This window comes from Sapajus apella, unplaced genomic scaffold (genome assembly GCF_009761245.1).
Source record: "Sapajus apella isolate SASKATOON/1434 unplaced genomic scaffold, GSC_monkey_1.0 scaffold13, whole genome shotgun sequence".
In the NCBI taxonomy this organism is placed as follows: domain Eukaryota; kingdom Metazoa; phylum Chordata; class Mammalia; order Primates; family Cebidae; genus Sapajus; species Sapajus apella.
The window spans coordinates 23,131,887-23,153,008 of record NW_022436953.1 but is presented as its reverse complement, the minus strand read 5'-3'; the positions used below and the strand labels follow the sequence as shown (position 1 = coordinate 23,153,008).

The 21,122-nt window shown below is 43.2% G+C and overlaps 1 protein-coding gene across 1 annotated transcript in view; it reads left to right on the top strand.

Moving 5' to 3' along the window:
* Positions 1-4,340: 4,340 nt before the first annotated feature.
* The window catches only part of MCMBP (minichromosome maintenance complex binding protein), a 46,183-nt gene continuing 29,401 nt past the window's right edge, over positions 4,341-21,122 (top strand). Inside the window, exons 1-2 of the mRNA XM_032281822.1 lie at positions 4,341-4,765; positions 20,524-20,609. Of these exons, the coding sequence (XP_032137713.1) occupies positions 4,708-4,765; positions 20,524-20,609 (144 nt within the window). The 5' untranslated portion in view covers positions 4,341-4,707. The remainder of the gene's footprint in view (positions 4,766-20,523; positions 20,610-21,122) is intronic.

The window sequence follows — 21,122 nt, the reverse complement described above, 5'->3', positions numbered from 1 at the left end:
CCTCAACCTTCCAGATCCAAGCGATCCTCTCACCTCAGCCTTCTGAGTAGCTGGGACCACCGGCATGTGCCGCCATGCCTGGCTCATTTATTTTAATTTTAATTTTTGTAGAGATGGGATCACCCTATGCTGCCTAGGCTAGACTGTTGCTAGCTTTTTCTAGCCCTTCTCCTGGTGTTTTATTTCCAGTCAGTTCCAAATTCCTTTTTTTTTTTTTCTTTTTTTTGAGACAGAGTTTCGCCCTTGTTACCCAGGCTGGAGTGCAATGATGCGATCTCGGCTCACCGTAACCTCTGCCTCCTAGGTTCAAGCAATTCTCCTGCCTCAGCCTCCCGAGTAGCTGGGACTACAGACGTGCGCCACCACGCCCAGCTAATTTTTTTGTATTTTTAGTAGAGATGGGGTTTCACCATGTTGACCAGTATGGTCTCGATCTCTTGACCTCGTGATCCACCCGCCCGACCTCCCAAAGTGCTGGGATTATAGGTGTGAGCCACCGCGCCCAGCCGTCAGTTCCAAATTCTTTACTTCCTTATCTGATTCACAAGCTCATTTTTCAGCCTAATTGGGGGTTAACTTGAGGTGATTTGAAATAGGCTTCAGTAGGAGAGAACCATCCTTGATTTGAACTTTGCCATAAGGCTGGATTATTCTGATTACCCAGGAAGTCTCAAAGGACTCTTAGAAATGCTTTTCAGCAAAAATTTTACCCCCTATGATTTGAATATTGAATTGGTTGGCATTTGCAGTCCTGTAAATCCCAATATCTCATGCTGTCAAACCTGGTAGCCTCTAGCCACCTGCGTCTATTGAGCACTGGAAATGTGACTATCTGAATTGAGAAGTGCTATAAGTATAAAATTTTACTTCAGGAAACAAAGTAAAATATCTTATTAATAATATTTGTATTGATTTTTTTCCAAATTGTATTAATTTTGACATGCTGAGTAAAATACACTACTAAAATTAATTTATGGCCGGGTGTGGTGGTGGCTCACATCTGTAACCCCAACACTTTGAGAGGCAGAGGCAGGTGGATCATCCTGTCTCTACTAAAAATGTAAAAATTAGCCAGGTGTGGTAGCACGTGCCTATAATCCCAGCTGCTCGGGAGGCTGAGGCAGGAGAATCACTTGAACCCGGGAGGCAGAGGTTGCAGTAAGCCACGATTGCATCACTGCACTCCAGGTTGTGCGACAGAGTAAGCTTCCATCTCAAAAAATAATAATAGCCGGGTGCAGTGGCTCACGCCTGTAATCCCAGCACTTTGGGAGGCCAAGGCGGGCGTATCACGAGGTCAGGAGTTGGAGACCAGCCTGGCCAACATGATGAAAACCCATCTCTATTAAAAAATAATAATAATTATTATTATTTACCTATTTCTTTTTACTTTTTAAAGTATGACTGCTAACAACTTTTAAATTACATACATGTCGTGCACAGTGTTTCTAAGAGAACTGCATATACAAACAGACAATGGTCAGATTATATTTAATTTTTTTTTTTTTTTTAGACACAGTCTCACTCTGTCACCCATACTGAAGTAGCACAATTATGGCTCACTGCAGCCTCAACCTCCTGGGCTCAAGTGATCCTTCCACCTCAGCCTCTCAAGTAGCTGGGACTACAGGCACACACCAACTAATTTTTGTATTATTTTTAGAGACAGGGATTCACTACGTTGCCCAGGCTGGTATCGAACTCCTAGGCTCAAGCAATTTGCCCATGTTGGACTCCCAAAGTGCTGGGATTACAGGCATTAACCACTGTGCCCAGCAGTCAGACTACGTTAACAATATAACTCTGACCCACAACCTCTGTACCAATTAGCCCAGAAACATTTTGACTTGGTCAATGAGTGCCATCTTCCCTACTTTTTGCCCCCAGCAAAAAACAGAAACAGTTCAGGAATCCCCCCTACCTTTTGAGTTCTGAGAATGGGTTAATTGCAAAGGACCACTTTGTTCTTGCATATTCCAACATAAGGCCTGCCTTGGCCATGGGAGGTGGCTCATGCCTGCAATCCCTGCACTTTGGGATGCTGAGGCAGGCGGATCACGAGGTCGGGAGATCAAGACCATCCTGGCCAACATGGTGAAACCCCATCTCTACTAAAATACAAAAAGTTAGCCGGGTGTGGTGGCAGGTGCCTAAAGTCCCAGATACTCAGGAGGTTGAGGCAGAAGAATCTCTTGAACCCAGGAGGCAGAGGTTGCAGTGAGCCGAGATCATGCCACTGCACTCTAGCCTGGTGACAGAGAAAAACTCCATCTCAAAAAAAATAAAGACCTGCCTCCACCCTTCCTCAGTGATTCCTTTGTTTTTATAAAGCCCCAAATATATATGTACATATTTATATTTATGGAAATATAAATATATAAATATACATATGTGAGTCCTTCACATCCATATATATATATGTTTGGGGCATATATATATATATATATTTTTTTTTTTTTTTTTGAGATGGACTCTCACTCTGTCGCCCAGGCTGGAGTGCTGTGGCACGATCTGGGCTCACCGCAACCTCCGCCTCCTGGGTTCAAGCAATTCTCCTGCCGCAGCCTCCCGAGTAGCTGGGACTGCAGGCGCGTGCCACCATGCCCAGCTAATTTTTGTATTTTTAGCAGAGACAGGGTTTCACCATGTTGACCAGGATGGTCTCAATCTCTTGACCTGATCCACCGCCTCGGCCTCCAAAATTGCCGGGATTATAGGCATGAGCCACCGCGCCCGGCTAGGTTTGGTGTATTAAACACATATTCAACTAATGATATTTTCAATTTACAATGGGTTTATTGGGATGTAACCCGATCATAAGTAGACTAAATAGAGGAGGATCTGTACAAAACAAACTCCCTACCCTTCTACTATTTGCCTTTCAAAAGCAGGACGTAAATTTTCTTTTCTTTCTTTTTAAGACGGAGTTTCACCATGTTGGTCAAGCTGGTCTTGAACTCCCGACCTCAGGTAATCCGCCTGCCTTGGCCTCCAAAGTGCTTGGATTACAGGCGTGAGCCACCACGCCCGGCGGGACGTGAATTTTCAAAGATGTCCCACCTCCTGTCTACCAAGGACAAAAGTTAATCACCAGAGACAACTTTAGACCCTTACTAGCCACAGATGGCACTAGAAGAACCTACGTAACACACTTCACTCACTACCTGTAGCTACCATTAGTTTCTCATATCTACCTTCAGTCTGTTGCTTTTGGAAACCTCAAACTGCTTTCCTTTGTCCTGTCATTTCTCCACAAATTTATTGTTCTTTATTGTAAACGCTACGTAATTCCCCATTCTAAACCACGTCTTTGAGTTACTCTTCCTTGAGTTTTGCCCATGTATGTATGAGATGTGCGTTACTAAAATTTGTTTTTATCTTGCCAATACGCGCTTTGTGATAAGAACTTAAAAAGGCAGAAGGATGTTTCCCTCCCTACAGCCCCAAAAGGCTTGAGATGCGGGTTCCGTTCTTTTCCTTCAGCTCCTCCCTTTGTAGATTGCACTCAGGTCATCCCCCTTCCGTCACCATGCCCTTTTCTCATTGAGTAAATATATCTGATGTGCCTGGGGTTTTCTCAGGTACATTCCAGGCCCAGGGGAAATAGCTTCATGTTTTTTTTTTTTTTTTAATCAGACATCCTCCTGAACCAGAAGAGGTTCAGAGTGACTCCCACAGTTTCACTCTTGAACTTGGAAATTTTACAAATTGCCTCAGCAAAAGGCTGCTACTGTAGTCGGTCTTTGTAGCTTCCTTTCTCCAGGGTATCCGGTCGGCGCGGTGCGGGAGCCTCGCCCCGCTCGCCGACCTTTGCCGGCTTCCAGAGGCGGACCCAGATGTTAGCAGCCAGAGCGTAGGCCGGGACCGGCGCGTTTAGAGGCATCGTCTCCGAGCCTCGGGGCCTGAACGCCATCGCAGGAGCGCGGGGTCCTCCGAGGTTCCCCTTCTCTAAATGTGCACCTTCCTCAGGGAGACCCTGTGCAGCTGAGGCAAAGTCACCACTCAGGGTTCCGGGTCGAGGGCCAGATAAAAGAGCTGCCACCAGCAAAGAAAAATAAATAAATAAAAGGCACGAAGAGGTGGGCAGATTCCCAAGGCGGTTTCGTCCACTAATTTTGCCCAAAGATGACTCTCAGGTCTCTGAACTTATGCTCTGCGGCTGCTGAGCAAGGACTCGGTTGGCGCTCCGATAAGTCCATTACCGGAGCCTCCCCCTCCACGCAGGCACAGGGGGAAAAACGACAACGCGCCGCCCTTGGAACGCGACGCCCGGCCCGGCGCTGCGCAGCCTCCCGCGGCGCTCCATGCCCTTCCTTTTGCCCGTCTCCAAGATGGCGGCCGCCCCGGCCCGCCCCTCCTCCTCACCGCGCAGAGCCGCGCCGCGCGCTCCCGCCGCCCCTCCCCGCACGAGCTCCACCCAGGTCGCAGGCAGCGCGGTCGGCGGCGGCTGTTTCCCGCCATTGTGCGAAGTGGAGGCTGGGGGCCGGTACGCGCCGGCCTGCCCGTCGCCAGCAGCTCCTCGGCGGCCCTGCTGCAGCCGCCCTCCCTGAGGCGCGGAAGGCCCGTGCCCCGCCGCTCGTCGTGCGTGGGAGGGCGCGGGCGAGGAGCGGCCAAGCAGCTGAAGAGGAGCTGGGCGCCGGCCGCCCGGCCGCGCTCGGCCAGCGGATCGCCGCCACCCGGGCCGCGCCGTCCCCGGCCGCCGGCGAGATGCCGTGTGGGGAGGATTGGCTCAGCCACCCGCTGGGAATCGTGCAGGGCTTCTTTGGTGAGTGTCTGCGCCGCGGGGCGGGCCGGGCTGGGCCGGGCGGGCAGCCGAGTTTGCCGAGTCCCGGGATTCGGCCCCGCTGCGCGGCCCCCACGCGGGACCACCTGGAGGGCTCGTGCGGCCCGAGACGGCGCCCCGGGGCCTGCGCCGGCCCCAGCTGGGACAGCCTCTCCCCGCGGCGCGGCGGGCAGGAGCCGGAGCCGCGGCCGCAGGTGCCTCCCACCTGCCCGAGTCGCAGTTCGCGAGCAGCCAAGGTGAAGTCGTGGGGCGCGGGCTGTGATTGACCGCCTCGCTCCCGGCCTGTGGCACGGACAGGGCCCCGGGCACAGCAAACTCGGGGAGGTCCTCGAACCCTGGGGAGGGCCCGCATAGCCGCGGGGAGGGAAAACCACTTTGCCTGTGGGAAGCCCACAGGATATTTCAAAACTTCCGGTTCGTCGGGGACTGCTCGCTGGCAGAGAAGTTGGTTCTAACTCCCGTGTTACCCTCATTCTCTTTTTCAGAGGCAAGATTTAAGGTCCATAGCTTAGTTTTCCTATTGGGATGACTTTAGAACCCATCTAGTCTGGATCTGCTCCGGTCCCAGAGCCAGCAAGAAATATTGAGCTACTTGAGTTTGTACATAGGGCTGAGAATGCTGCAGGCGAGCTTAGTAAATTTTGGTTGTGATTGCTGTTGCTACTTTTCTGCGAAGGGTACACGAAGAAAAAATTATATTTTTTGTCCTTAACTGGGCATTTTGACAACCGTCCCATTCCCCAGTGTCTTTTACGTAATGAGTGGTGGGGTCAGACCAAGCAGAAATCACTGTAGATGGCAACACCTGATTTGTTGGCGTTAACTTAGAGTTGTAGAGCGGCCTTAGCTCATTGAAAACACCCTGGGATACTTGGGAGAAAAGCCAGTAGGAAGCTAAATCATCCTCAGCAGCCAAAACCGAGCGCAAACAGTGTATGGTATTTCTTAAGGAAGAGCCTCTAGTGCTCACTCAGGAAGTCCTTATTAATTTATCTGTTATTTTAGTTAATTTAGTTATCTGGTTTCCCAGGCTGAAACTAAAGGCATTACATTAGAAGAAAGCCTGGATTGGCATCCGGCCTTAGCCAGTGAACACTGACAGCCTGATGAAGAAATTTAAAACTACCTACCTCACGCCTGTAATCCCAGCACTTTGGGAGGCCGAGGCGGGTGGATCACGAGGTCAAGAGATCGAGACCATCCTGGTCAGCATGGTGAAACCCCGTCTCTACTAAAAATACAAAACATTAGCTGGGCATGGTGACGCATGCCTGTAATCCCAGCTACTCAGGAGGTTGAGGCAGGAGAATTGCCTGAACCCAGGAGGCGGAGGTTGCGGTGAGCCGAGATCGCGCCATTGCACTCCAGTCTGGGTAACAAGAGCGAAACTCCGTCTCAAAAAAAAGAAAAAAAAAAAAGGCAGATTCACTGTATAGCAGTCAAGGGTGCTTTGAGAAAGGGGCATGTATTTCTCCACTAAATCCTAGTAATTTATGTGGAGATGTATAGATACTTTTTAGGAAAAATCCTTCCAAAGTAAAAAGGTTTGGTGCTTAAAGGGTTAAATTTCAGTGACTGATATTAGAATATTCACTTACGAAAGATACTCCATACTCTGATTTTGCTGGATAAATGAGATGGTTTCATATTTGATAGAGATTTGAATGTAATTTGTGTCAAATTTTGTCTCCAAAGTGTATGATCCTAAGGGACACATCATCATGGTACAGAAAGGTTATAACTTAGATACAAATAATAGCTTTAGAGTATTTTATAAATTTCTTGGATTGTTGTGGGAACCTGAAGTTTGTTGATGTCTTTCTCTTGTTCCCATGTAGGTTGTGTCTTACAGAGAAGTCATAAAGTGTTTGTAGAAGCTGTTGCTGTATTTTCCTATCACTGTGACTGTATTGCACACCTTTATAATAATAGCATTACAAGTATTCTTGTGTGAGAACTTAAACTTTTTGGTTTAGTAGGAAATTCCCCCCCTCCATAGAAAGGTAATGCCTATGTATTGTACAAAAGGAAAAAAAGCAATTCAGTAACATATAGCAGAGAACAAAGGATCTTTAAAGATCCTTCATCTTCAAGATACCATTTGGTTCGTGGTTGTGTATATTTTCTCTGCATATATTTAGACCGTTTTTTAAAACTGAAAAGTGCAGTTTTGTTGTGTATATTTTGAAATACACATTTCTTAATATACCTTGGACATCTTTCCAACTGTATTGGAATCTTTTTCCAATTCTTTTTTTCTTTTTTTTTTTTTTTTGAGATGGAGTCTCACCGTGTCTGTCGCCCAGGCTGGAGTACAGTGGCACCATCTCAGCTCACTGCAACCTCTGCCTTTCGGGTTCAAGTGATTCTCCTACCTCAGCCCCCTGACTAGCTGGGATTACAGGCACGCACCACCACACCCCGCTAATTTTTGTATTTTTAGTAGAGACGGGGTTTCACCATGTTGGCCAGGCTGGTCTCGAACTCCTGACCTCAAGTGATCCGCCCCCGGCCCCCAGTCTCCCCAAGTGTTGGGATTACAGGGGTGAGCCCCATTCTTATTGTCCTTGTGGTGTAGTGTTGTATAAACTTACTCTGTCATATATTTTAGGTTAGGTGTCACAATAATCTAGAGCTGTGCAGTCCAGGGCAGTAGCCAAGTATGGCTATTTAAATGTAAATTAATTAGAATTACACAAAATTAAAAGTTCGATGTTGCTAACCACATTTCAAGTGCTCAGTAGCTACATGTGGATGGGGGATATTCTATTAACACAGATCTGGAATATTCTTAACATCAGGAAGTTCTATTTACGGTACTGATCTGGAGTATGCCACTTTTTAGTATATGATGCTAGTTTTTTTTTCTTTTCTTTTTTTTTTTGATAACCAGCTACTCACTGACTGTTTTGGGATTTTAATTTGGTCACTGTATCTTATCAGTTCTAGTTTTTGGTGTTTCCCTCCCCCCCCCCCCACCCAGCTCTTGTTGCCCAGGCTGGAGTGCAGTGGTGGTCTCTGCTTACTGCAACCTCCCACCTTTCAGTTTCAAACGATTCTCCTGCCTCAGCCTCCCAAGTAGCTGGGATTACAGGCGCCTTCCACCATACCCGGCTAATTTTTGTATTTTTAGTAGAGATGGTGTTTCACCATGTTAGCAAGGCTGGTCTCGAACTCCTGCCTGCCTCAACCTCCCAAAGTGCTGGGATTACAGGTGTGAGCCACGGCACCCAGCCCAAACCTTCATCTCCAATGTTACTGTCATAATTAAGGCCACTGTAGTCTCTTTCCTGGGTGCTGGAACAGCCCTCTAATTGTTTTTTGCCTCGAGTCTTGCTTCTCTTCCACCTTCCACGCTGGAACCAAGTCCTTCAGTGACTTCTTTTTTTTTTTTTTTTTAATATTGCATTTTAGGTTTTGGGGTACATGTGAAGAACATGTAAGATTGTTGCGTAGGTACACACATGACTGTGGTTTGCTGCCTTTTAGTGACTTCTTCCTGCCCTTCCTATCTGATCCAGGCCTTTTAAAATGATTTATGAGGCCCTTGTTGGCTCCACCCTTGCCTTGCTCTGAGACTTTACCGCTGCGTGTCACCTCCTCATGCTCTCCATCCCACCCGCACTGAACCTTCTTTCAGTTCTTTGATTTGAACCTTTGTCTAGGCCTTTTGCATACCCTATTTCTTGTGCCTGATTCCCCCTTCCATCCATGTCTACTTTTCTAGCTAAGTCTTACTCTTCCTTTGGGAACCTAAGTTAGGTACCAAGGTAGGGTACCCCCTGCTCCATGTTACTGCAGAATCCTATTATATATGTCTTTGAAAATTAGTATGCAAGGCCGGGCGCGGTGGCTCAAGCCTGTAATCCCAGCACTTTGGGAGGCCGAGGCGGGTGGATCACGAAGTCAAGAGATCGAGACCATCCTGGTCAACATGGTGAAACCCCGTCTCTACTAAAAATACAAAAAATTAGCTGGGCATGGTGGCACGTTCCTGTAATCCCAGCTACTCAGGAGGCTGAGGCAGGAGAATTGCCTGAACCCAGGAGGCCGAGGTTGCGGTGAGCCGAGATCGCGCCATTGCACTCTAGCCTGGGTAACATGAGTGAAACTCCGTCTCAAAAAAAAAAAAAAGAAAAGAAAAGAAAATTAGTATACAAAGCGCATTGTTGAAATTCCTTGTTTCCGAAGTTCCTTTGCTGGATCTTGACTGTGCAAATTCAGGGCCTGTATGTGCATTATTCACCATTATATCCTAATTTCCTAGAATGTGCTTTGTACATTGAAAGTGCTCACTGGACACTTGCTGAACAAAAGCAGTGGAAAGACTGATTAATCAGAAATGTTGTTAATTGAAATGGCTACTGAGATCACAAATCTCAAAATTTTTCCCTTTTAGGAGTCAGGGTCTTGCTCTGTTGCCCAGGCTGGAGTGCCAGTGGTGTGATCTCGGCTCACTGCAACCCCCACCTCCTGGTTTCAAGCCATTCTTGTGCCTCAGCCTCCTGAGTACTGGGACTGTAGGTGCACGCCACCATGCCTGGCTAAATTTTGTATTTTTAGTAGAGACAGGGTTTTGCCATGTTGGCCAGGATGGTCTCATCTCCTGACCTTGTGATCCATCTGCCTTGGCCTCACAAAGTGCTGGGATTACAGGCATGAACCACCGCACCTGGCCTGCAGTAACCACCTTTAACCGTTTCTGCTTTTAGAGGGTTTTTTTTTTTTTTTAATTGAGACAGAGTCTCCCTCTGTCGTCTTTGTCACCCAGGTTGGAGTACAGTGGCATGATCTCAGCATGAACTCCTGGCCTCAAGTGATCTGCCCCTGCCCCCTTGGCCTCCCAAATTGCTGGGATTACAGATGTGAGCTGCTGTACCCAGCCTCTTTTCGCTGTTTTCCCATCAGTCATTGGTTAGACCAAGATCATTATTCTGGTTGTATTTAAGGTTCTTTGATTATATCTAACAGAACTAGGCTAGCTGATGCCAAAAAGAGCAGTGTTGGTGGATTGGGCAGAGCAGACTAATTTATCACTGGCATTTTAGAGAATTTAAAGCAATCATAAAGTTAATTGGTCTGCTTTTTATTATTATCTTGAATCTAAACAGACAATCCATGCCCTTATTGTCCGTACCCAGGTTGGATCTCTCCTACCACTCTGTCCTTGGTAGGCCACTGAAAAAAAGGTAATTTATATTAAGGCTATCAAACCCAATGGCAGGGAGAGTGATTGGGTATTCCAAGAGACTCAGGGGACTCAGGAACTGGAAAGCAGGCAGGAATCCAAGCAACTTAGTATTTCTCTCTTAGGCTACATTCATCTCTGCACACTTAACTTTCTACTCCATGTCTCCCAAATTTGCTTGTTCTCAGTTCCAACCCACGCTAGCTAGCATCTTTATTTTCAGGCGTAGAAACTCTGATTGGCACAACATGGAGTCAGGAATCCATTCACTTAGAGATCAGTCATCTGTGCCCATGGCACAGTGTTACGTGGGACAGTTGTGACTTGTCCACACATCAACAGTGGGGGTGTTCTCAAAGAAGAAGAATAGCTCTTGCAGCCATGGCAAATGGCATAAAAAGGAGTTTTTGATAACTTACACGTGGTTTCAAAAAACCAACATGATGGTATGATGAGTAAAAAACCAACTGAGTAAAAGTATGTGCTCTCTCCATTGAAATAACCAATTTTTTTTTTTTTTTGAGACAGTCTTGGCTTTGTTGCTCAGGCTGGAGTGGAGTGGCGTGATCTTGGCTCACTGCAACCTCCCCCTCCCGGGTTCAAGCGATTCTCCTGCCTCAGACTCCTGAGTAGCTGGGAGGTGTATGCCCCCACGCCTGGCTAAATTTTGTATTTTTAGTAGAGACGAGGTTTCACCATATTGGCCAGAATGGTCTCGATCTCCTGAGCTCATGATCCACCTGCCTTGCCACCGTGCCTGGCCTGAAGTAACCACTTTTAACTTATTTCTGCATTTAGAAGTTACCTCTGCCCTCCTTTTTTTTCTTTTTTGAGACAGTCTTGCTATGTCGCCTCTGTCACCCACGTTGGAGTACAGTGGCATGATCTCGGCTCACTGCAACCTCTGCCTCCCAGGTTCAGGCAATTCTCCTGCCTCAGCCTTCCGAGTAGCTGGGACTACAGGCGCACGCTGACATGCTGGCTAACTTTTTGTATTTTAGTAGAGATGGGGTTTCACCATGTTGTTCGGGTTGGTCCAAATTTTTTTTTCTTTGAAATATAATTCATATAACAAAATTTACCATTTTAAAATGTGCCATTCAGTTGTTTTTTTTTTTTTTACTATATTCATAATGATGTTGTGCAACCATCATCACCACTACCATTTTCTTTTTCTTTTTGAGATGGAGTGAGGCAGATTCTCACTCTTGCCCAGGCTGGAGTGCAATGGGAGATCTTGGCTCACTGCAACTCCTGCCCACAATTGTACGTCTGCCCACGGATTTACCTATTCTGAACGTTTCATGTAGATGGAATTATACAACATGTGGCCTTTGGAGTCTGGCCTCTTTTCATTTGCCATGATATTTTCATGGTTCATCCATGTCATAGTATGAATGAGTACTGCATACTGCATTCCTTTTTTTTTTTTTTTGAGACAGAATCTATCTCTGCCGTCCAGGATGGAATGCTGTGGCAAGATCGTGGCTCACAGCAGCCTTGAACTTCCAGCCTCAAGTGATCCTGCAGCCTCAGCTTCCTGAGTAGCTGGGACTATAGGCATGTATCGCCACACCCAGCTAATTTTTAAAACATTTTTTGTAGATTTGGGGTCTCACTATGTTGCCCAGGCTGGGCTCAAACTACTGGCCTCAAGTGAACCTCCTGCCTTGGCCTTCCAAAGTGCTGGGATTACAGATGTGAGCCACTGTACCCAGTCTGCATTGTTTTTATGACTGAAAATAATATTCCATTGTATGCCTGTACTGCATTTTGTTAATCCATATATTTGTTGATGGACACTTGGGTTATTTCCTGCCTGTTATAAATAGTGCTGGTATAAACATTCATGTAAATGTTTTTGTGTGCATATAAGTTTTTGGTTCTTTCCCAGATATACCTAGGGATGGAATTGCAAGGTCATATTATAATTTTATATTTAACTTTTTGAGGAATTGCCAGACTTTTCCACAGTGGCTGCACCATTTTACTTCTCAGGTTCAAGTGATTCTCCTGCCTCAGCCTCCCAAGTAGCTGGGATTACTGGTGCCTGCCACCATGCCCAACTAAGTTTTGTATTTTTGGTAGAGATGGGGTTTCACCATGTTGGCCAGGCTGGTCTCAAACTCCTGACCTCAGGTAATCCGCCTGCCTCAGCCTCCCAAAGTGCTGGGGTTATAGGCATGAACCACCATGCCTGGCCTAAAATGTTTTTAAGAAAAGTTGTGTGAGAAGAGGACAAGAGGCACATTATATAATGTTAAAACAGTCAGTTCACCAAGAAGACATAACTATATATGCACCAAGCAACAGAGCTTCAAAATGTATGAAGAAAAACCAGCATAAGTAAAAGAAAAAATAGGCAAATCTGCAATTGTAGTTAGATATTTTTCTACTGCATTCTCAGTACTTGACATAATAGTGGATAGAAAATCAAGCATACTGAACGACACACAACTACACAACACCATTAACCAAGTACATCTAATTGACATTTGTCTACCTAATTACAGTGGAATACACATTCTTTTAAAGTGTGCATGTAACATTCACCAAGATAAACCATATTCTGGGTCATAAACCAAATATCAGACTTTAAAAAGAACACTTCTAAACAACCAAGTAGATCTAATTGACATTTGTCTACCTAATGACAGTGGAATACACATTCTTTTAAAGTGCACATGTAACGTTCACCAAGATAAACCAAATTCTGGGTCATAAACCAAATATCAAACTTTAAAAAGAACACTTCTAAACAATCCGTGGACTAAAAATTCTCAAAGGAAAGCTTTAAATATTGTGAACTAAACCAAAATGAAAACTCAGCATATCAAAATTTGTGAGATACAGCCAAAGATGTGCTTAAATGCATTAACTGACTTCATTAGAAGAGAAGAAAGGACTTAAGTGAATAATTTAAGCTTCCACCTATGAAACTAGAAATGGAGAGCAAAATAAACCCAAATTAAACAAGAAAGGAAATAATAGAGAAATAGGAAACAGGAAAAAAAAATAGAAAAATCCACTAAATAGAAAAAAAAAATCAGTGAAACCCAAAGCTCTTTAAAAATAAATTAATAAAATTATAAGCCTCTATCCAGACTGGCAAAGGGGGGGGGAAAAAAAGGAAGACAAATTACCAATGTTAGAAAAGGAGAGACCACCACAGACTGTACAGGCATGAAAAGGATAATACAAACAACTCTGCAGATACAAATTCATCTACTTAGATGAAATGGACCAGTTCCTCAGAAACCACTGTGTTAGTTTCCTATTTTTCCTGTAACAAATTACAGATGTAGTGGCTTTAAAACAAAAGGTTTTTTTTTTACAATCCTGGAGACAGAGTCTGACATGGGTCTTAATGGGGTAAAATCAAATTGTTAATAGGACTTGTATTCCATTGTGGAGGCTTTTCCTGCATCTAGAGTCTGCCCACATTTTTTGGCTTGTGGCCCGCTTCCATTTTCAAAGACAACAAGTTGAGTTGTTCTCACATCTTACTGTAACTTCCTCTTTTGCTGCCTCCTTCCACATTTAAGGACCCTTGTGATTATATTGAACCCACCCAGATAATTTTGCATTTTTAAGTTCAACTGATTATTAGCCTTAATTCCATTTGCTACCTTAATTCCCATATAACATATATTTACAAGTTCTGGGGATTAGGACATGAATTTCTTGGTGGGGAGGGGTTGGGCATTATTCTGCTGATCACAACTACAAACTGTCCAAACTCACCCAAGATGAAATGGCCATCTGTCCCCACAGCCCCAGTTCCTGCTAGTCTCCCCCCAGAACTTCTATTGTAGTTTCTCGCTGAATTTACCTACTCTAGTTAACTCATATAAGTAGAATCATACAATATTTGACCTTTTATGTCTGGCTTGTCTCACTTAGCATAGTGTTTTCAAGGTTTATTCCTGTTGTCCTCATTGCCTTTTTTTTTTCCTTTTGGAGACTGAGGTCTCACTGTGTCACCCAGGCTGGAGTACAGCAGCACAATCTCAGCTCACTGAAACTTCCGCCTCTCTGGTTCAAAGGATTCTGCTGTCTCAGCCTCCCAAGTAGCTGGGATTACAGGCGCATGCCGCCACGCCTGGCTAATTTTTGTATTTTTAGTAGAAATGAGGTTTTACTATATTGGACAGGCTGGTCTCGAACTCCTGACCTCAGTTGATCCGCCCGCCTTGGCCTCCCAAAGTGCTGGGATCACAGGCGTGAGCCACCACATTGGCCCTCTTGCTATTTAACGAAGATACAAGGGTGGGCGCCTGAGGTCAGGAGCTCAAAACTCACGCCTGTAATCTTAGCACTTTGGGAAGCAGAGGTGGGTGGATCACCAGTTCAAAACCAGCCTGACCAACATGATGAAACCCTGTCTCTAGGGGAAAAAAAAAAAAAAAAAAAAAAAAAGGAAAAACCCCAAAGATACAAAAGCGAATTCAAATGGAGAAAGGCTATTATTTTCAACAAAGACATGAACAGTTCAACCTTTATATGGAAAAATACAAATCTCGACCTATACTTCATTTCATATAAAAATTAACTCAAAATGGATTATAGATCTAACTATAAAACCTGAAAGTATAAAACTTTTAGAAGAAAACATATCTTTGTGACCTGGGGTTTGGCAGTGAGTTCTTAAAACATGACAACAGAGGCACAATGCATAAAATAAAAATTTGATAAATTGGGCTTCATCAAAATTAAAAACCTTTCCTCTGTAAAAAAAAAAAATTACTATTAGCATGAAAAGACAAACTGTACACTGGGAGAATATATTTGAAAATCCAATATCAGAAAAAGAACTTGAATCCAGAATTATAAACGAAAACACAGTGGCAATTTAAAAACTCAATTTTAAAAGGGGAAAAAGAGTTAAGTAGGCCTAAATAGACATTTCACCAGAAAGGATACAAGGATGGCAAATATCCCCCTGAAAAGATGCAAATTTAAGCCATGATATTACATAGTAGAACAGCTAAAATTTAAAAATACATAGTATACTAAGTACTGGCAAGGATATGAACAGCTAGATCTCTTAGAAAGCAAAATGGTGTAGTCACTTTGGAAGACAGGCAGAATCTTAATCATATATTTACCATGTACCCAGTTGTGTCATATCTAGATATTCATTCTAGAAAAATGAAAGCTCATGTTCACGTGAAAAGCTGCAGACACGTATTCTATAGTTTCGTTCATAGTTGTCAAAACCTGAAGACAATGTGAATGTCCTTCAGCAAGCAAACATAAACAGATTGGTTGTTATTCAGAGAAATAATAGCAATGAAAAGAAATGAAGTATTCATACACAAATGTGTGGGTGGTGGTCCCACAACCATCCATATGCCTGAAGATTTACTAGAAGGACTTACATCACTCATTGTATAGTTGTACTTCTCCCAAGATTTATTGCACTAAGATGGTAAGGATACATAGTTGGATCCTAAGGGAGAAAGACATACATGAGGTCTGGAGGAATCCAGTGTCTTGATAATTTTTTCTTTTTTTATCGGGGGTGGAGTCAGAGTTTTGTTCTTAGCACCAAGGCTGGAGTGCAGTGGGGCAGCCTTGGTTCACTATAACCCCTACCTCCTGGGTTCAAGCGATTCTCCTGCCTCGGCTTCCCGAGTAGTTAGAATTATAGGCATGCACCACCACGTCTGGCTAATTTTTGTATGTTTAGTAGAAACGGGGTTTTACCATGTTGGCCAGGCTTGTCTCGAACTCCTGACCTCAGGTGATCCACCCGTGTCAGCCTCCCAAAGTGCTGCAATTACAGTTGTGAGCCACTGTGCCTAGCTGGGAAATTTTTTTTCATTTTAAGTCCAGAGGTGGAAGGATCAATTACTTGAGCCCAGGAGTTCAAGACCAACCTGGACAACATAGCAAGACCTCTGTTACTACAAAAAACTTAAAGGTAGCCAGGCATGATGGGACATGCCTGGGTCCCAGCTACTCAGGAGACTGAGACCAGACGATCGATTGAGCTCAGGAAATTAAGGTTGCAGTGAGCCAGGATGACGACACTGCATTCCATCCTGAGTGACAGAGCAACACCCTGTGTCAAAAAAAAAAAATTGCATTTATATACATTCAAGTAACTTAGAAATAACTTGCTGCTCCCTAGTCACTGCTTAATATAGCTTTACTACTTGTTACGTGGTAGTCTTACATTTTTTACACAATTGCAGGCAGAATAGTTGGTGTGGCAGTCATGGCTGTGTAATAGTCTTTTCTTTAAACATCCATTTTGACTACAAGCGAAAATACCCACTTATCTTTTACCCAATTCACTGTATCTAGTAGAGCAGCGATTCTTAAACTTCAGTGTGCATTACAGTCAGTAACCTAGAGGGCTTTTTAAAACATGAATTGCTAGGCTCCACCCTTAAGAGTTTCTGATTCTATGGTTTGGGGCTGGGCTGAATAATTTGCATTTCTAACAAGTATTCAGGTGGTGCTAATGCTGTTCAGGGAACCAACTTTGAGGACCAGCTTACTACTGGATTTAACGCCTGAGCGTCAGAATCACCCGAGGAGTCACCCATTCCTACTTCTTTTTCAGAACTGGCCTTTGTCCAGATAAGTAACCGTATTTGGAAGTCCTGCTCAAACATGGTGTTAGGATTGTATGAGCATTTTCAACAAATTTGTACTCCAAATCTTCATAACACTTGTGTGATGAATACAGTGGCAGAATTGGCCTGCTGTGTGGTTTGGTGGTTTTAGTTCACATAAATCTGTATTCCATCAATAGCTCACATTTTGGTCTTGGCCAATTCCCGTAAGTGCCTTCTGTAGATGACATGTTAATTGTAAGGAGTAAATAAACTACACAAGAGAGAGATCCAAGATGGCTGATCACTAGCAGCTTGGGATTGTAGCTCCCACTGAAAGCGCAGAGAACGAGAGGACGCCACACTTTCAGATCAATTTTTGCTGCTCACGCACCAGGTGATTCCCAGCGGAGGAGCCTCACGGGTTGCCAGTGCGACTCTTGTGGCCGGCGAGGTGGTTTTGCCGCTGCCTTGGTGCAGCGGTTCTTGGTGCAGAGTAAAAGCACCATCAATCTTAAAGCTGCTGTTTTGGCCAGCACAGCGGGTTGCTCAGGTTTTAGCGCCGGGAATCAACAAGTTGGACGTCCATTCAGAAACCCAACTATAAAGATGGTAATTATAAAGACCACAGATGGATAAATCTATAACGAAGGGAAGAAACCAGCCTAAAAAGGCTGAGAATACCCAAAATCAGAACGCCTCTCCCTCTACAGGGGATCACAGTTCCTCATCAGCATCAGAACAAGGCCTGATGGAGAAAGACTGTGTTCCATTATCAGAAGCAGGCTTTAAAAAGTGGATGATAAGAAACTTCTGGGAATTAAAAGAACTTGTTCTAACCCAATGCAAAGAAACTAAGAACTTCGAAGGAAGAATTGACAAAATGTTAACAAGAATACACAATTTAGAGAGGAATATAAGTGAATTAATGGAGCTGAAAAACACAAGAACTTCGTGAAGTATGCACAAGTTTTAACAGTCAAATTAATCAAGCAGACGAAAGGATATCAGAGGTCGAAGACCAACTTAATGAAATAAAATGTGAAGAAAAGATTAGAGAAAAAAGGATAAAAAGAAACGAGCAAAGTCTCCAGGAAATATGGGACTATGTGAAAAGACCTAATCTACGTTTGATAGGTGTACCTGAATGTGACGAAGAGAATCAATCCAAGCTGGAAAATATGCTTGAGGATATTATTCAGGAAAACTTTCCCAACCTAGCAAAGCAGGACAATATTCAACTCCAGGTAATACAGAGAACACCTCAAAGATATTCCTCAAGAAGACCAACCTCAAGGCACATAATCGCCAGATTCACCAGGGTTGAAATGAAGGAGAAAATACTGAGGGCAGCCAGAGAGAAAGGTCAGGTTACCCATAAAGGGAAGCCTATCAGACTCACAGCAGATCTCTCAGCAGAAACCCTGCAAGCCAGAAGAGAGTGGGGGCCAATATTCAACATTCTTAAAGAAAAGAACTTTCAACCCAGAATTTTACATCCAGCCAAACTCAGTTTCATAAGCGAAGGAAAAATAAAAACTTTTGTGAATAAGCAAGCACTCAGAGATTTCATCACAACCAGGCCTGCTTTACAAGAGCTTCTGAAAAAACCACTACAAACAGAAAGGAACAACCAGTATCAGTCTTTCTAAAAAAATACCAAAAAATAAAGAACATCAACATAATTAAGAACTTGTATCAACTAATGGGAAAAACAGCCAGCTAACATTAAACGGCAATATTAAACTTACATATATTGTTATTAATTCAACTAAATCCCCTAATCCAAACTTACAGACAGGCAAAAAAAGCCAAGACCCATTGGTATGCTACATCCAGACCCATCTCACATGCAAGGATACAGAATGACTCAAAACAAAGGGATGGAGAAAAATTTACCAACCAAATGGAGGGTGAATATAATAAATAAATAGAAAGCAGGAGTTGCAATTTTTCTTGATAAAATAGACTTTAAAGCAACAAAGATCAAAAGAAGTAAAAAAGGATATTACATAATGATAGAAGGATCAATGCAACAAGAAGAGCTAAAGATCCTAAATATATACGCACCCAATACAGGAATACCCAGATATATAAGACTTATAAATAGACTTAGATTCCCACACAATAATAGTAGGAGACTTCAACATCAATATCAGACAGATCAATGAGACAGAAAGTTAACATCGATATCCAGGACTTGAACTCAGATCGGGAACAAGTAGACTTAATTAACATTTATAGAACTCTCCACTTTAAATATACAAAAAATACACTCTTATTAGTATCACATCACACCTTTTTACAGGTTTAAATGAAATATTGGTTGGCTGCTTGTTATTTTCTTCCCTCATTTTCTTTTTTTCCATGTCTCTATTACTAAACACAATTACAGGCATACCCATTTTTAGACTGCATTCTAGCCCGGGCAATAAAGTAACACCCCAGTTCTCTCTCCCTCTCCTTCTTCCTCCTTCTTCCTTTCCTTCATTTTTTCTTTCTTTCTTTTTTTATTCTTTCTCTTTCTTCCTTTCTCTCTTTCTTAAAAAAATAAATAAATAAAGAGCACATACTAAAAAAAAATAAAATAAAATAAATAAACTACACAGTAGATAAAGGGACTATCACTTTGACTGGGTGATCAAAATTAACATCACCAATGAAGGGAAGATGAACATCATGTCTTTCCAGATAACTGGAAGGACAAAATATCACTTAAACAGTAGTTTGACAACATCTCTTAAACAGCAGTTTGGTTATACTTGATTGGAATCTAATCATAAGGGAACCAACAAATCCAAATTGAGAAGCATTCAATGTTTTAAAAAGGACCTTATTCTTAAATAGCAATGTCATAAAATATAAAGCTTGAGGAACTATTTCAGATTAAAGGAGAGTAAAGAGACCTGATAGCTAAATGCAAAAGTGATCCTAGGCCAGGTCCTGTACTGAAGGGAAAAAAGTGCTACAGAGGGTAGTATTGGGTCATAAGACAAATTGGAATATGGATGGATGGTCAATTTTGAATTTCCTGAGGTTGATAACAGTTCTACGGTTATAGAAGATAGTTTCCTTAGGAGACACACTGAAATATTTGGAAGCAAAAATACCTGATAGTGCAGCTTAACCTGTTTTTTGTTTGTTTGATTTTTTGAGACGGAGTTTCACTCTTGTTGCCCAGGCTGGAGTGCAATGGTGAGATCTTGGCTCGCCGCAACCTCCACCTCCTAGGTTCAAGCAGTTCTCCTGCTTCAGGCTCCCGAGTAGCTGGGATTACAGGCATGCGCCATCACGCCTGGCTAATTTTATATTTTTAGTAGAGATGGGGTTTCTCCATGTTGGTCAGGCTGGTCTCAAACTCCCAACCTCAGGTGATACCCCCACCTCAGCCTCCCAAAGTGCTGGGATTATGGGGTTGAGCCACCACACCCAGCCTGTGCAACTTAAATGAGTCAGAAAAATAATAAGAGATGGAGCAAATGATAAGCAAGTGAGGCCAGGATACAGGTGTTCTTTCCAACTTTTTTGAATCTGGAATTATTCCCAAATGAAATTGTAAGCAAACTTCAGCTCTTCATTTCAGGATAGTTGTAAAGATTAACAAAAAACTACATAAAAATGTTTTAAAAGAACAAAGTGCTTTACAAGCAGTGGCTCATAGGCTGCTGAATCTAGGTGGCCTTGTATGTCATTCTGTAGGTGTCCCCAGCTTCACTGTGGGTGCCAGAGAGCTGACAGGAAGTCAACATCCTCCTGATTTGTAACTGTCCCTCTCCCGGCCCAGTACAGTTTCTTGAATGCGTCTTGTGTAGTACTTCAGACACACTGAAGTATAAAATTCATTCTTTTAGCTAAAGTTCGTTCTATCATAGTAGCAAATTTTAGTTTGGTTTTTGCTGGCTAAACTATTGTGTGACTCACCTGATCATAGTCTCTGATTATATATTGCCTGTATATTAGCTTTGAAAAGTACATTTCTCTTTCAGCCCAAAATGGAGTTAATCCTGACTGGGAGAAGAAAGTAATTGAGTATTTTAAGGAAAAGCTGAAGGAAAATAATGCTCCTAAGTGGGTAAGCTTATTGCTATTTTCGGGGGAGAGGGCTGGGCAGACGACACAGTTTCTCTTGGTAGAGTAGTAACACACATGTAATTTAAAAACATGTACATTAATGTGTACTTCTGCTTCAGGTATGTTTGGATGAAAAGATTTTCGTCTCTTGCTAATTGTTTAAGCAAATAAATACTAATACATTATGCCTCTAGGTGGCAGTAACTGACTGTATTGCTTCCTAAGACAAATCTTTAGTTGCAAAAGCATCAATTACCTTTGTTTTATTACCTTCCTTTTGAAAGAATTGGCGTGTGCTAGTTTTAAGAGAAGAGCTCAATGAGGTCAATGCCTTTTTGCTAATTGAAAAGTGTTCTAAATGAAAAACATTTTTTAGCATTCTTTTACATTATGGTCAAATGTTATCTAAAACTGGGAAGGAACTGGAAGAGAACTTATCCCAAGAATTATGTTGGCCAGTGAGATCATTCGGCTACCTGATGCGGTATGGGTGGGTGGGTGTTTAACAGTTTGA